At 42.9% G+C, this 13,661-nt stretch overlaps 2 protein-coding genes across 2 annotated transcripts; one reads left to right on the forward strand and one right to left on the reverse strand.

The window, feature by feature from the left end:
- Positions 1 to 80: 80 nt before the first annotated feature.
- On the forward strand, positions 81 to 8,069 carry sumf1 (sulfatase modifying factor 1). Its single transcript, XM_071919455.2, has 9 exons — positions 81 to 628; positions 2,006 to 2,179; positions 2,386 to 2,460; positions 4,291 to 4,373; positions 4,602 to 4,724; positions 4,836 to 4,950; positions 5,742 to 5,855; positions 5,972 to 6,031; positions 7,028 to 8,069. The coding sequence occupies exons 1-9, from the start codon at positions 365 to 367 to the stop codon at positions 7,127 to 7,129; spliced, it is 1,110 nt and encodes a 369-aa protein (XP_071775556.1). The 5' UTR covers positions 81 to 364; the 3' UTR covers positions 7,130 to 8,069.
- A 2,453-nt stretch (positions 8,070 to 10,522) lies between these two features.
- Positions 10,523 to 12,670, reverse strand: LOC139927349 (leucine-rich repeat neuronal protein 1-like). Its single transcript, XM_071919460.2, has one exon. It carries the CDS (start codon positions 12,668 to 12,670, stop codon positions 10,523 to 10,525), a length of 2,148 nt encoding a protein of 715 aa, XP_071775561.1.
- Positions 12,671 to 13,661: the final 991 nt, after the last annotated feature.

Here is a 13,661-nt window from a genome sequence, read left to right on the forward strand (position 1 = left end):
ACGGTTGAGAAACAGGCAAATGAAATAAAATGACAAATAACAACTATATGTATCAGACAGCCTATCTTTTGGTTAAACAATTAGGCTATCGGTGGAGCATTTTCACATAAGACTGCGTTTTTTCACATTAACTGGCGGTATAGGCTAATGTAGGCTATTACTTAATATATTATGTCTTCGAAACAGTAATCTTCAACTTCATAACTGACAAAATCGCAGCTTTTACAAACATGCAACAGAAACAAATTCCCACCGGTGCGGACAGTAAAGGGTTACATTGTAGCCAGCTGACTGACCACGTGACTATTGCGGAAGCACGGAACTATCAACAACATGAGCAGAAGTTGACTCGTCTCTTGCAACGATGGTGCGTTGTTTTGCACTGTTTGTTATCTTGATCTGTCAGTGCGCTGTGTTATGTCTTCAGAGCTCAGGTGGGGCTGAGTCGGACAGCGCCGTGCCGTCGGAGGCAGCGGGCTGCGGCTGTCAGAACCTGAAGAGACCCGCCGCTGTGGACACCGAGGAGGGCGGCGGGACCGCATCCGTCAACCCAGCTGAGAAATACTCCAGAAGCTCGAATGAGAGCCCGACTGAAGTCCAGGGAGATGAGAGGGAATCAAAGAGTCAGGTAACCTATCGCTGCTGCCGTGTGAAAACCTCGGAAATCCAATTCTGGGGGATTTTTACATTTTAACTTAATTAGCCTATGGTGCTGTTCTACAACCCCTGGGCTTATGACACCGTTTGCCCGTTAGATAAGCTCAGCTAAAAACCCATGGTCGTCAAGCCAAACACAAGGCTTAGTTCCTGAAAAATTGACATTCAGATCAGAGGTTCTCAGCCGACTGCTCCCTCGCATTGTACTTGAATCCAGTCGGACAGCAGGCTGGTGAAAACTGCCCTTCAGCAAGCCTGCTGCCCTGCTGAAGTGTCCTTGAGCAAGACACCGAAACCCTACCACAGGGGTTCAACCATGTGCCATGGAGGGCCGAGTGTATGCAGGTTTTCCAACCAAAGACTACAGCAGCTGATTTCACTGATTAGTTCCTCCTCTGTGAGTGAAGGTGTGTTAATCAGTGAAAGTCAGCTGGTGTAGTGTTTGGTTGGAATGAAAGCCTGCAGACTCTTGGCCCTCCATGGCACATGATTGAGAAGCTCTGCTGTAGATGACACTCTGCGCTCTGACCTACCTGGAAGTGGGAAATTAAAAAGAATTCCCTTATGGGGAAGTGTTACTTCATGAGGGTTTCCCAAAATTACAATCTTCTGGCTAGTTAGTCTCTAATGGTTGCCTGTTTCAGAGAAATAGCTAAAGACTTTTATTTGTACGTTGCTGTTTTTTTTTAAAGTAAATAGATGTGTTAAATTGATGCTGGCATTGTCAGCTGGCGTTTCAAAATCATTGGATTACCTCAAAGGTGTCCTGAGAAAGGCCCAGGCAATATTAATGGCACATACTAAGTGCCACATACTACACAATTAATTCAACCTCCTCCCATCAGTTGGGCGCTTTCTGGTTCTCCAATGTAAGACAAATGAAAAAAAACCTTTGTACCAGAAATAATAATGTTTTAAATAAGATTATGAAGTTTCTGACACCCGCACTGTGCACTTTAATAGCACAAATATGTCTCTTTTGTTATGTGCTACATTTATTCTGTGTTGTTTATATGTTTGTTTGTACCTTTTTAATTGCGTCCTTTAAATTGCCCCATGTGGTTTAAATTGAATTGATGTCCCTTTCTGCAGCACGATTGCATATGCAGTAATGTGTGTGTTTGGTTGACTGTATTGCTGGAGAAGGTGTTGTGCAGTCCAGTGGTCAACTTGCTCTCGAACCTATCTTTGCACTCAGATGTGATTACGTTTCCAGCCGCAGAGCTTTTTATAGGCCCGTAATTATTCTAATTCTGTAACCTTCTACTCTGGACTTAATGAATTAATAGAACAGAATGCCCGCTTTCAAAAAATATAAAAAAGTGAATAAAGTTTATTTCCTATGCAGATGGTGCTGATTTCTGGAGGAGAGTTCCTGATGGGAACAGACAACCCAGGCATCCCTCCAGATGGTGAGGGACCTCAGAGGCCGGTGCACCTGGACTCCTTCTACATGGACATCCAGGAAGTCAGCAACCGGCAGTTCCACAGCTTCATCAATGCCACAGGCTATATTACTGAGGTATGATAATTATGTTCAAGTGTAAGCCAGACACTGTATTGTTAGCACTGGAAATTGTCTTCAAAACAGATTACAGATTGCAAATGGAGACTTGGACTCAAAATGAAAACAAAACTTTTTTGTTGTTTTGATAATTCTGATGTTCTGAGGTGATGATTAATTACCATCATCTTTGCTCATAACGTCTTTCTACCTTGTGCTTTTAGGCCGAGAGATTTGGAGACTCATTTGTATTTGAGGGAGTTTTGAGCGAGACAGTCAAAAGCCAAATCTCCCAAGCGGTAAGTATTGATTTTTTTGGGGGGGTGGTTGACCTATTGACCTATATACACCTGACTTTCTCTTATGCTGCATCAGTATGAATTGGTTTGCAATGAAAGTGATCACTATAATGATCACAATGATTCAGCCATAGGGAGGTCTATTGAAAAATTATCACAAGGCTTCTGATAAGAGTTTTCCTTTGTTTCAATCTGCACTTCTCAGGGGAGACAGGGATATTTCTTTACACACACACACACACACACACACAAGCATACACAACCATGTAATCACTCACAGATGGACATCCACTCTTGGTGGTTGCCATGGAAACTTGGAGCGCTCGGGGCCAGGGGGAGAAGTTCACACGCTTTGTTTTTCAAGTTGGACAGAGTTTCTGCTTCCTGCTCTGAGCGTGATTCCTGCACCATTTCAGCAGACCCCAATAATGTCGACCTCAGCATTACAATTCAAAGCTGTACTTAATGTGTCTTGTTTTTTATCAGGCCTTTTGATATGAGAACACTCACGTACACTATAGAGATATAGTGCGTGTAAAGTTTTTTGGAAGAATGACAGTTTTGCCTTTGTATAAATAAGCAAAACAAACACCTACATATGGTGGAAGGTAGTAAAGCTGCACAGGAGCAGCTGGCTTACCTAACAGTTTTCTCTCCACCTACCTGTTTAAATTCCCTTTCTGCAAACTTTGTCTATGCCTGCACAGGTGTAGGTGTTATAACATAAGAGATGAATTGTTACAAACTGAGAACAGTCCTTGAAGAAATGTATTAATATAAATTACAAATCCTGGAGGAAAGAAATATATTGAACAAAGAAGCATGTTTGGTGTTTTGAAAATACAGTTTGCATAAATTTTTGAAAAAATTAGATTTGATCGTTCACAAACAAACCCCGACCCATTGATAGGAAGGCTGATAGTCTTTCAACATTTGTAAATGGTACTATTAAAATTACTATTAAGTTGTGTTCTCTCTTTTTAGAAAATTACCTTACATTTTCATTGCCACATAATAATTAGAAAATGTACAACAGTAATTATAGGCCTACACATATCTCAAATACATGAAGTGCAAATATTTTCTATCTAAGCAACGTTGCCTCTGACAGGTTTTTCTTTTGCACATAGCTAGACTTTGCCCACAGCTACATTGCTTAGTTTGAAAATAAATATTTAAAAGTTTACGATGCTATCAACTGTGAAATGTGGATGACATCTGGTTTTCGGTGAGGATGATATGACCCTGATATGACAACATTGCCCAAAAGCCACCTAAGGCAGTGTTTTTGTAGAGCAAGAACAAAGAGAATGTATGTGTGTTAGATGAGAGTATAAAGTGTAGGTGTGTGTGGTCTTTATCTTGAATGTGTGTGCGAGTGTCATTTTGTTCATATTAGAAGTTCTCAGTGTTCCTAGGGCCCCGGTGTTCTATCTGTAAATCCTTTGACTTATGGAGTCAGCCTTTTTCTGTTAAAGCACCACACATATTTCTCTGCTCTGGATAGACATGAAGACTCATGGTACTGATATTTGACAGTCTTGAGGATGTTCATAAATTGTTTGTGAGCAGCCTGAGTACTGCACGCCTGCCCAAGACAAAAGCCAGACAGAAGGCAAGATGCTGCTTCATCTCAGCTGTCATTGGTAGCCTGGTTGTGTGGCAGAGATGGTGCCATGTACCCAGAAGTATACCAGTCTAATTAGCAGATTCAGATAAACCATTTAAAGTGTGTGTGAATGAGAGAGAGAGAGAGAGAGGGAGAGGGAGAGAGAGAGAAGCCAAATGTCATTCAGTTTTGTGATTTTCTTTTTTTTTTTTGGTTATCAGGTGGCTGCTGCCCCCTGGTGGCTGCCGGTCAAAGGGGCAAACTGGAGGCACCCCGAGGGTCCAGACTCCAACATCACAGACAGGTAGAAGGAAGTTATATATACTAGAAGCCCCATAATGGTAAACCAGAATACCCATAGTCACTCTTCAGTACCAAGGCCCTCACAGGGAATGAGTTTGTTGAAACTCGTAACTTGAGTTAAATGTTGATCCCAAAGCGTGTTTGGTAGTTGTATGTTTGGGCAAAAGCACTTCCTGGTTAGCCTGATAGGATCTCAATTTCTAACCCTAAACCTGTTTTTGTGCTCTAGGCTGGACCATCCTGTTCTACACGTGTCCTGGGCGGATGCTGTTGCCTACTGCTCCTGGGCCCAGAAGAGACTTCCCACAGAGGCAGAGTGGGAGTTTGCCTGCAGGGGCGGCCTGAAAGACAGGTGGGGCATCTACTCAGTGTGTGAAGAGAAAACTTGCCTTTCTTCACGTCTCCTTCTTGTCGTGGTTGTACTGAAGTCGTCTTCTTCTTAATCTACTGCTCCTGTGTGCAGACTGTTTCCCTGGGGAAACAAGCTGAATCCAAAGGAACAGCACTATGCCAACCTCTGGCAGGGAGACTTCCCCACACACAATTCTGCAGAGGATGGATACACCAAAACCTCACCGGTAAGAGAGAAAGAGATGGAGAGATGACAGAGTTTGGGTGTTTTAAAGACACCTCATACTGCAGGTTAGGGAGGGGTTCCTTTACCCATAGTCCATTGTTGTGAAACAGGAAGCTGATTTACAATTCAGCTCCTGCCTATAGAACCAACAGGAAATTAATGGTGCTGGAGATAAGAGCTCGTTTCAAAAGTTGATAATGTCACGCCAGCAACTCACAGCTTCCGGAGATCAGATGAATAACATTTAGATAATATTAATCAAGTCAAATTCTCTACAGGGGGAAATGCGAGCTTTAAAGCCCTAATTTTGCAAGTATCAATCATGAGTGTATACACACAGACTCTTTAAGGGTGTGTCCTGCTGATGGAAAATACTCTCTGCATGCTTCTCATCCCGCTGTAACTGAAAATACAGATCCATTTGTGCTTCACTGTTTACAAGCAATACAAATTTATATTTATATCTCAGTCAGAGAGTGAAAATGTCTTCAATCCAAAGGCAATATTAAAGCAATTTTGGCAGATGGGGCTGTACTTTGAATCCAGATTGCACCTTTAATGATCTGTATTTGTGAGTCATTCTTGCAAAAGTCCTTCAGAGTCACATGTTTCTTTCTGGCGTCGATACAAACGTACACATAGTATCTATAATTATAGGACTTTCCAAAACAAAGTTACATTTCCTATGCATTCAACAGAAATAAGAGTTATCTGTGCTATGCTGCCCTAATAAAATGTCTCATTTGGATCCTGCATTGCTCCAACCTGGTGCTACTCTGCATATACCTGCAGGTGATGTCCTTTCCTGCCAATGGCTTTGGCCTGTATGACATGGTGGGGAACGCATGGGAATGGACCTCGGACTGGTGGACTGTGCATCACCCCACAGACCGGCAACACAACCCAGTAATACCCCATTACCTCTTAGCTTCTGTGTCTGAGTGCCAGTAGCCAAAGCAATGGCATTTACCAGCTCATGTCTTTGCTCTGATTTGCTCTCTCTTCATCCCTCTCTGTTTTAGAAGGGTCCTCCTTCAGGCACTGACAGGGTGAAGAAGGGAGGGTCTTACATGTGTCACAAGGTAAGGAAGAAAACCACTTTTATAAAGCTAGGTCTCCTCTACAGATTTAATCAAAGAATCAAGTGCTGAAGTATTCCCACCAGGCTGACTGCTTGCTGATATCCTTAGAACTGTTGAGTTAGCAGTTAGCAGTCTCATTTGGATTTGGATTTAGTGGCCAGAGAGGCTTTTTAAGATGTCAGTTGATCAGTGAAAATAAAATGCTAGCAGTGCTGACCTGGTGTATAGCAGGGGTGTTGAATGTAGACAATAACAACTCTGACATCAGCATTTCCTCCTCCTTTTATTTTTTTGCCGTGCTGCAAGTTGCAAGTAGGGGAGCTCTCTATTACTGTCCACCTGCTAGATTACAAAGGGAAAATGCATTCTTTACTATTCTCTCTTTTTGTTGTAGTATTGTCACTTAGTGAGGAATTGCTCCAGCGCATGAGAAACAGCTTGGCCACACTTTCAGTGAATCTGCTTCTTCTGAATGCTTATTTCTTCTTTTATCATGACGTTTAGAAGTGAGTGAAATTCTGTTCATGGGAAATACGAAGGGACACATATATCGGCTCATACAGTACATTTACTGTATGTACTACACACTTTGAACTATCTGCTGGCGACCAGTCCAGTCTGCTTGCCACCGGCACTGGTTGCTATGGGAATGTGATTGATTGCATGCAAAATAAGTCCGAAGCACAGAGGTCTGTTTGTTTCATGTGAATGAACCATCTGAGGGAGGAGAGGACTTCAATCAGACATGCTTTGTGAATGTGAACAAACTGGCTCAGTGCAAGACGTACGAGAAAGTAACCTCTTTCTGTAAGGCAACTTCCCTCAAACGAGAAATAAAGTGCTGGCTAAATTGACTGGATATCTCTGTGCTTGTCTCCACTGTGTTGCCTCTGATGGGATCATGTTATACGTAGCCTGTGTTTTGTTTTTCAAATAGAACAAACCAGAGATGATGAAGTTATTGACAGTAAAACTCTTTCTCCCTCCCTCCTCCAGTCTTACTGTTACAGATACAGATGTGCGGCGCGAAGCCAGAACACTCCTGACAGCTCGGCCTCAAACCTCGGGTTTCGCTGTGTCTCTCAGGAGCAGCGGTGACGACTTTAACACGGGGTCCTGTAGTCAAAGGCAGTGCTCCCTAACCCCAGGCACAGTGCTGTTGTAGAATAAACTCATGAAGGGAGCGTTTGAAATTAACATCAATCAACAGCCATTTTAACTGCCAGTATTACAGTGTATCTGAGGTGGATAAAACACCTAAATGGGCCTTGGCTTGCCATGGAGTATGTTCTACATTCCTGCAGATCTTTTCAGAGTTCTAACATTTTATAAAGTTAAAATTGTCTTCACACATTTTTTCTAAGGAAATGAATAGAAAAGACTGTTCTTATACTTCTAAGCATCCAGCTCTTTACATCATTGAACACAGGTGGAGAGAGCAGTGAATATTAAACTCAAGTTATTATACTTTTCTATTTAGGTAAAAGAACTTGGTTAATTCACTGGCAAAGATCACTGAGGTTTTGTAAATGTCAAAAGGTAATTGCCCAGAAATGATTGATTCTGCTTTCACACCATCTGCGAAAATAATTTAATTGGTCATTATCATTGTCAGCAATGGGTTGAATGAGATAAAGATCCAATCCATTAATCGACAGAGCTTCAAAATCAAGGGATAATGATATGCGACTAGTCATTACTGAACATGAATTTTGAATGAAGGTACGCTGTATTGGGAATGTGTTTAAAAATGTTTAAACGTGTGTGTGTGTGTGTGTGTGTGTGTGTGTGTGTGTGTGTGTGTGTGTGTGTGTGTGTGTGTGTGTGTGTGTGTGTGTGTGTGTGTGTGTGTGTGTGTGTGTTTCAAGGAGTTGCTGCTTTCCCAGATTTTTTCAGTTTTTTTTGTTTCACAGACAACTGATCATTTTTATTGGGAGGTTGCTGTTTTATGTGTGCCTGATTTGTTTTGTGTTGTCCTCTTTAAAAGTTTTCCCTGTTTGTAAAGGAAAAAAACAATTTCTTAATTGATCTTAATAAAAAAAATAGCTAAATACAGCACCTATTTGTGTCTTGACGTGGCTGGAGTTAATTCAGAATATAATATTAAGTGACCATAAGTTTCTCAATTGAGGAATTGTTGATCTCCTTAGTTTTGGTTAAATGATGCTAACAACAAAACAGTCTCTCAGTGCTACTTAATTTGCTATCACTCTGCTCTGTATTATTGTCCTCCATGATGATCATATTAAACTTAGATTTAATAATTCAGAATGAATCCATCCAAATCCCACTGACATATAGGCTGTATCTTTTATCATCCATACTTTGAGTAGACAGAATATCAGAGATCTCTCTGTATCCTGCAGCGTCATTGATTATGATCTGTTCACGAAGGGTAAGGTGGACAGAATAAATCATATTGAATATTTAGGCAACTGGACAGAGGCTACTACCACACTGGACCCAGACATAGTGCTGTCATTTGTGTCTATATTTATTCGGGTACATCCCAAACTCTCAGACAGATTCAAAAATAAACAATAGTGCCCTCGGCTCCCTTTTTGTGGGCACAACATCCTGCAGCCTCTCCTGTAGTAAAAACAAACTGAATCATTCATGGCCCAGGTGACAGAACAAGCCCGAAACGACACGAGACATAAATACAGTCCCTCCAAGGGCAAGGTGTTTCCAATCCAGCACATCAGATAGCATCAATTTTTGTGTGTGTTGAATATTGACATCTCAGTTTAGGTTATCAGTGTGCAAATAGAACGTTTTTTTTAATACCTTGACGTATGGAATATATTAGTTGTTTATTTTTTCTTCATCAGACACTTGTCTCATTTTTGGAAAAAAGTACAACATTTGTCCTTCAGTTTCCCAAAAATAAGTGACACACTGAAATTCCTAATATCTTGGTGATTGTCAAATGAAGCATAAACATATAGTTTATAAATCAATGCATGAGTAAAAAATTCAAGCCATCTTTTTTTACTGTGATTATTGTGGCTAGGCATTTAGGTTTCGACATTTACTATTTGTACGTTGTGTACCAAGTAAGAGTTGTGCTGTAGTGGCAGTGTAGCTCCCTCCAGAGGGCAGCACAGACTCAAATATCCAACCATTCCTGCCGCAGACGTTGTTTACCAATGTCAGAGTTTCTACAACAGGACAATAGTTCTCTTTTTTTCCAACTGCATGATCTTCCCAGGCTGACTTTGAATTGCTGCATACGTGTTTAAAACTGCTCATTTGATATGAGATTGAGGTTCTACAATAGATGATGAGGCTACATACAGCTGGTCATATTCTATCTATCTATCTATCTATCTATCTATATCTATCTATCTATCTATCCATCCATCCATCCTGACCCCCTCTCTCTCTGTCATGGAGTACACACACACACACACACACACACACACATACTGTACACACACAAGAGGTTAAGCTGGCAGGATGTAAGCTCCCTCTGTGAGGCTGATTAGATTCAGCGCAGTGAGCACTGTGACAGTGTGAATCGGATCCAGTTTTCGGCTGAGATGGGCTTGAAGCCTTCCAAGACATGAGAAACCACACTGGGAAACCACATGAAACCTATGTACCACCAAGAAGTGAGATGTCAAAGTGAAAGGTCATTGAGTACCTATCTAAATCTAAGGGGTAAAATATAACAATGCTAGGACTTGAACAGTAATAAATAGAAAGACCAAATGAATGCAAAAGAACAAAAAATTATTTATTTTGACTTCTTCAGTATACATTTTGCATGGGAGAATCATAAACTAGGCAATAAGCAAAAATGTCTAGCAAATTAAGTGAGAGTAAATGGGGAGAATCAAAAAGTTTCTAGTGTACCTTAGTAAAAACCCAGAATGTTTTAATAAACATTTGTGTTTCTAGCATTTAACAGCACATTTATTAATAAACTAAAATCCTATTTTCTTGCAATTGAAATCGAAACAGTTCAAAAGTATAGTTGATACAACATTACTGCACAATCGCTAACATTCAGTAGACAGTATAACAAGTCTAAATCCCTCCGTCAGCTTTTAATTGAAGTTCGTACAAACTCCATTATCTATCAGTGCACAACAGATTACCTGTTTTACAAAACAGAGAAATAAACATTGATCTCTACTAATACTGCAAGAAGACCATCGGTCCCTGCTGCTGCATTATTAACCCGAAAGAAAGTGAGTCAAAAATGCACCACAGAAATAGAGCATAGCAACTAAGACAACCTGGAGGCTAAATACAGCTGCCATCTTGGAGAGTCCAAAACAATCAAGAGAGATAGATAGATAAAAAGAATCAAACAAGGGCGATACGCTATACTAATAAAAATCCTGTCCTTGATCACTCTGCCTCTTATTAGCAAAGCTGAGAATACAAAAAACATTTGCAACTTTATCCGACTTTTGCACCAAAATGGCAAAAGTGTGTCTGTTTGTGCTGCGGGAGAGGCAGCTAGGCCTCCTCACTAAATCCTCACCACATGTAGTAGCTACGTGTGGTGTCAACAGGAGAGGGCTTTCCCTCTGTGCTGCCATCTTTGTCCTTCTCACCGTCGGCCTCCCACAGGTTGATGAGCGGAGGGTAAAGCTCGTTCAGGGGGATGGAGGAGGTCTTCTGCATATACTTCTTCAGGGAGTGGTGATAGTTCTTTCTCTTCCATCTGCGGGCCATATAGACCCCGACTGTGGCCAGGCTGAGGAAGGCCAGCATGGTAGCCATGACAGCCAGCACAGCAGCACTGGGGTGCTGGTCTGACACATCCAAGGCAAAGGTAGCACTACGCGTTGTTACATTAACACAGGACTTGTGTGTCTGCAGGTGGATGTTAGAGACAGTGAGGCATACCTCATACTCAGTGGCAGGTTGAAGGTGTGTGAGGTTGTACTCGTGAACATCTACAGGGACACGTGCTGTATAGGTGATGTGGGGGTTGTCTATCTTCATGGTGGCTGAGGCCCACTTCAGATTTGAGGTCATGACGTTGGAATTGACCTTCCAGGAGACCAGGATAGAGTGGGACTCGGTCTGCTTGACATAGATTTTCATCACCTGGGCGCTGTCGAGCAGGGTCCCGTTCACACGGATGGTGGTGACCCGTGTGTCAGCCCCCTCTGTGTTCTGGGCCACGCAGGTGTAACGACCAGAATCTTCCACCTGTACATGGGACAGCCGCAGGGTCCCCTCACTGCTCAGGTGGTAACGCTCTGACACAGTGTCTAAAGTGATTTTGGTTCCAAGAGGAGACACCCAGTAGATCTCAGGCTCGGGCTCAGCCATAGCCCGGCAGTCCAGACTGACGCTCATGCCCAGCTCCAGGCTCAAGTGGCTGGGGAAGGTGTCGTGGGATATGAGGGGGAGGCACTGCTCTGGGGACTCCAGCAGCCTTAGCTCTCTGACACGCTGGCCTCTGAGTTCTGGTGGGGAGGCACACAGCATGGCCAGGGGCTCCATAAAGCGTACTGTGGTCCTGTTGGAACTCATCCACTGAATGACACAGTCACAGCGCAGTGGGTTGCTGTGCAGACTGATCTCCCGCAGGTTAGGCAACACCTCCACAGTGCGCTGGTAGAGGGCATTGAGTGCGTTGTTGTTGAGCATCAGGCTCTCCAGGGAGGGCATGTCCCTAAAGGCCAGCCTATGGACATAGGACAGCTTAGGGTTGTTGGTGGCCTCCAGCTTTGTGAGTTCTGGTAGGTTGTCCAGGGCATAGCGGTCAATAGACACTAACTCCATCATATTGTTGATGCCCAGCTCCTTCAGACGCAACATGTTCCTGAAGTCTCCTTCCTGGATTTTGTGAACAGGATTTTTGTTCAAATCCAGAAATTTCAGATTGGGAACTTTCTGCAGGGCCAGCTGGGGGATTCTGACCAGTTTGTTGTCATAGAAAGAAATGCTTTCCAGGCTATCCAAGCCTACCAGTGCATTCCCTGGAACATCAGTGAGGTCCATGCCAGCCAGAACCAGACTCCTCAGACTCCCTAGAGGCTTAAAGTTCATGTCTAGGAGGCCAATGACTGGGTTCTCCCCGATCATGAGGATCTCAAGGTTAGGTGTTGCTTCAAACCAGCGACTGTCTATGACACGGAGCCTGTTTGAGTTGAGATGGAGGCGCAGCAAGCTGTGCAGGCCTGCAAATGCCCCAGGAGAGATGGAACTAATCTGGTTGTGGTTGATGTAGAGCTCCTGGAGGTTGGAGAGGTCCCGCAGGCAGTGGTCTGGCAGCTGGCTGATCTGGTTCTCCTCTAGGTGCAGGGTGGTCAGCTGGTTCATGTTGGTGAGGCCCACGGCTTCCACACTGCTGAAGTTGTTCTGGGACAGGTCCAGCTCTGTCAGGTTGAACAGGGCCTCTAGCTCTCCACTGGTGTGAGAGATGGTGTTACTTTGCAGCAGCAACACCTGGGTATCTATGGACAAGTTGGTAGGGATGTGCGTGAGCCTCAAGTCATTACAGTCCACGGTAGAGGCCTCCCTGTAGGTGGACTGGGGGGTGAACCAAGGGCGGACCTCGCATACACACAACCGAGGACATTCTTTGCCATGTACCGGGGACAGAAGGGGCAGCAGCAACCCTGCACACAACCAGGTTAGTGGAGGCCAAGGGAGGGAGCTGAGTGCCATGTTGTCTGCTCTCTCTGCTCACACTAAGCTTAGATGAGAGGCAGTGTTCTGGAGAAGGGCCTGGAGGGAAGGTGAATCACTGTTCATGAGCATCAGCCTCCTCTGCTGCTAGCTAGCTGCTTTAGGTCAATTTCTGAGCTGTAATTTCCAATCCAGGGGAAAGTCTGTATTTGTAGAAAGGAGGTCAGAGGATCGTCTGGTCCAAACTCCACCTCAACCGATGGGCTTTTCTGTCCTCACTTGTCAATATTTAGCAGAATTAACCTGAAAGACACAGAAACCAGAATAGATGTTAACGCCTGTAAATGTAATAATCAGTTTGCAAACAGGTAGAGGTTTAGAAAATAATTCAGAAAGGAAGTGAAACAGAAAGGGAAATATAGCTGAATAGAGAGAGAGAGAGAGCAATATTCTTGGTTTCCTTGCAGAGGGTCACAAACAAGGCAAGAAGCAGAACAGTGCCACCCCATAGACATTTAGGGGACTAATTTGACATGCCTAACAGGGCAGAATAAATCTGTCAAATTCTTCTTGTTGCCTTGCTATTGTGTAGACATGAATTCCTCCCTTTTAATGAGCTCTTACACAGCCAGACACAATTTCAAAACAGACAAAAAGCTTCTTCTGAATGTTGAAGTTAAATAGAATCAGATCACTCTGTAAGTACAACAAAAACTATTTAACCACCATCCTACCAGTCTGACCATGCTCTTAATTAAACAGTGAAAACTAAAGGCACTGTTGCCCAGTGTGCAAAGAACGCCTTGTTGTGGTGGTTAAGAGGTGTGAGTTGATTCAAAAACAAAGCTATCCTTCTGCTTCACAGAAAACACAGAATATAAATTGTCATGTGGAATCTCAATCCATTATAGAATACAGATTAATTATAGACTTCATAATAAATAGGATATAATGTAGCTGTTCCATTACCCAAAATAGTATGTTTATCTTAGCATATGCATTAGCTAGCAGATAAGAGTGATGCAGAATT

The sequence above is a fragment of the Centroberyx gerrardi genome, chromosome 5, assembly GCF_048128805.1.
Source record: "Centroberyx gerrardi isolate f3 chromosome 5, fCenGer3.hap1.cur.20231027, whole genome shotgun sequence".
Lineage (NCBI taxonomy): Eukaryota > Metazoa > Chordata > Actinopteri > Beryciformes > Berycidae > Centroberyx > Centroberyx gerrardi.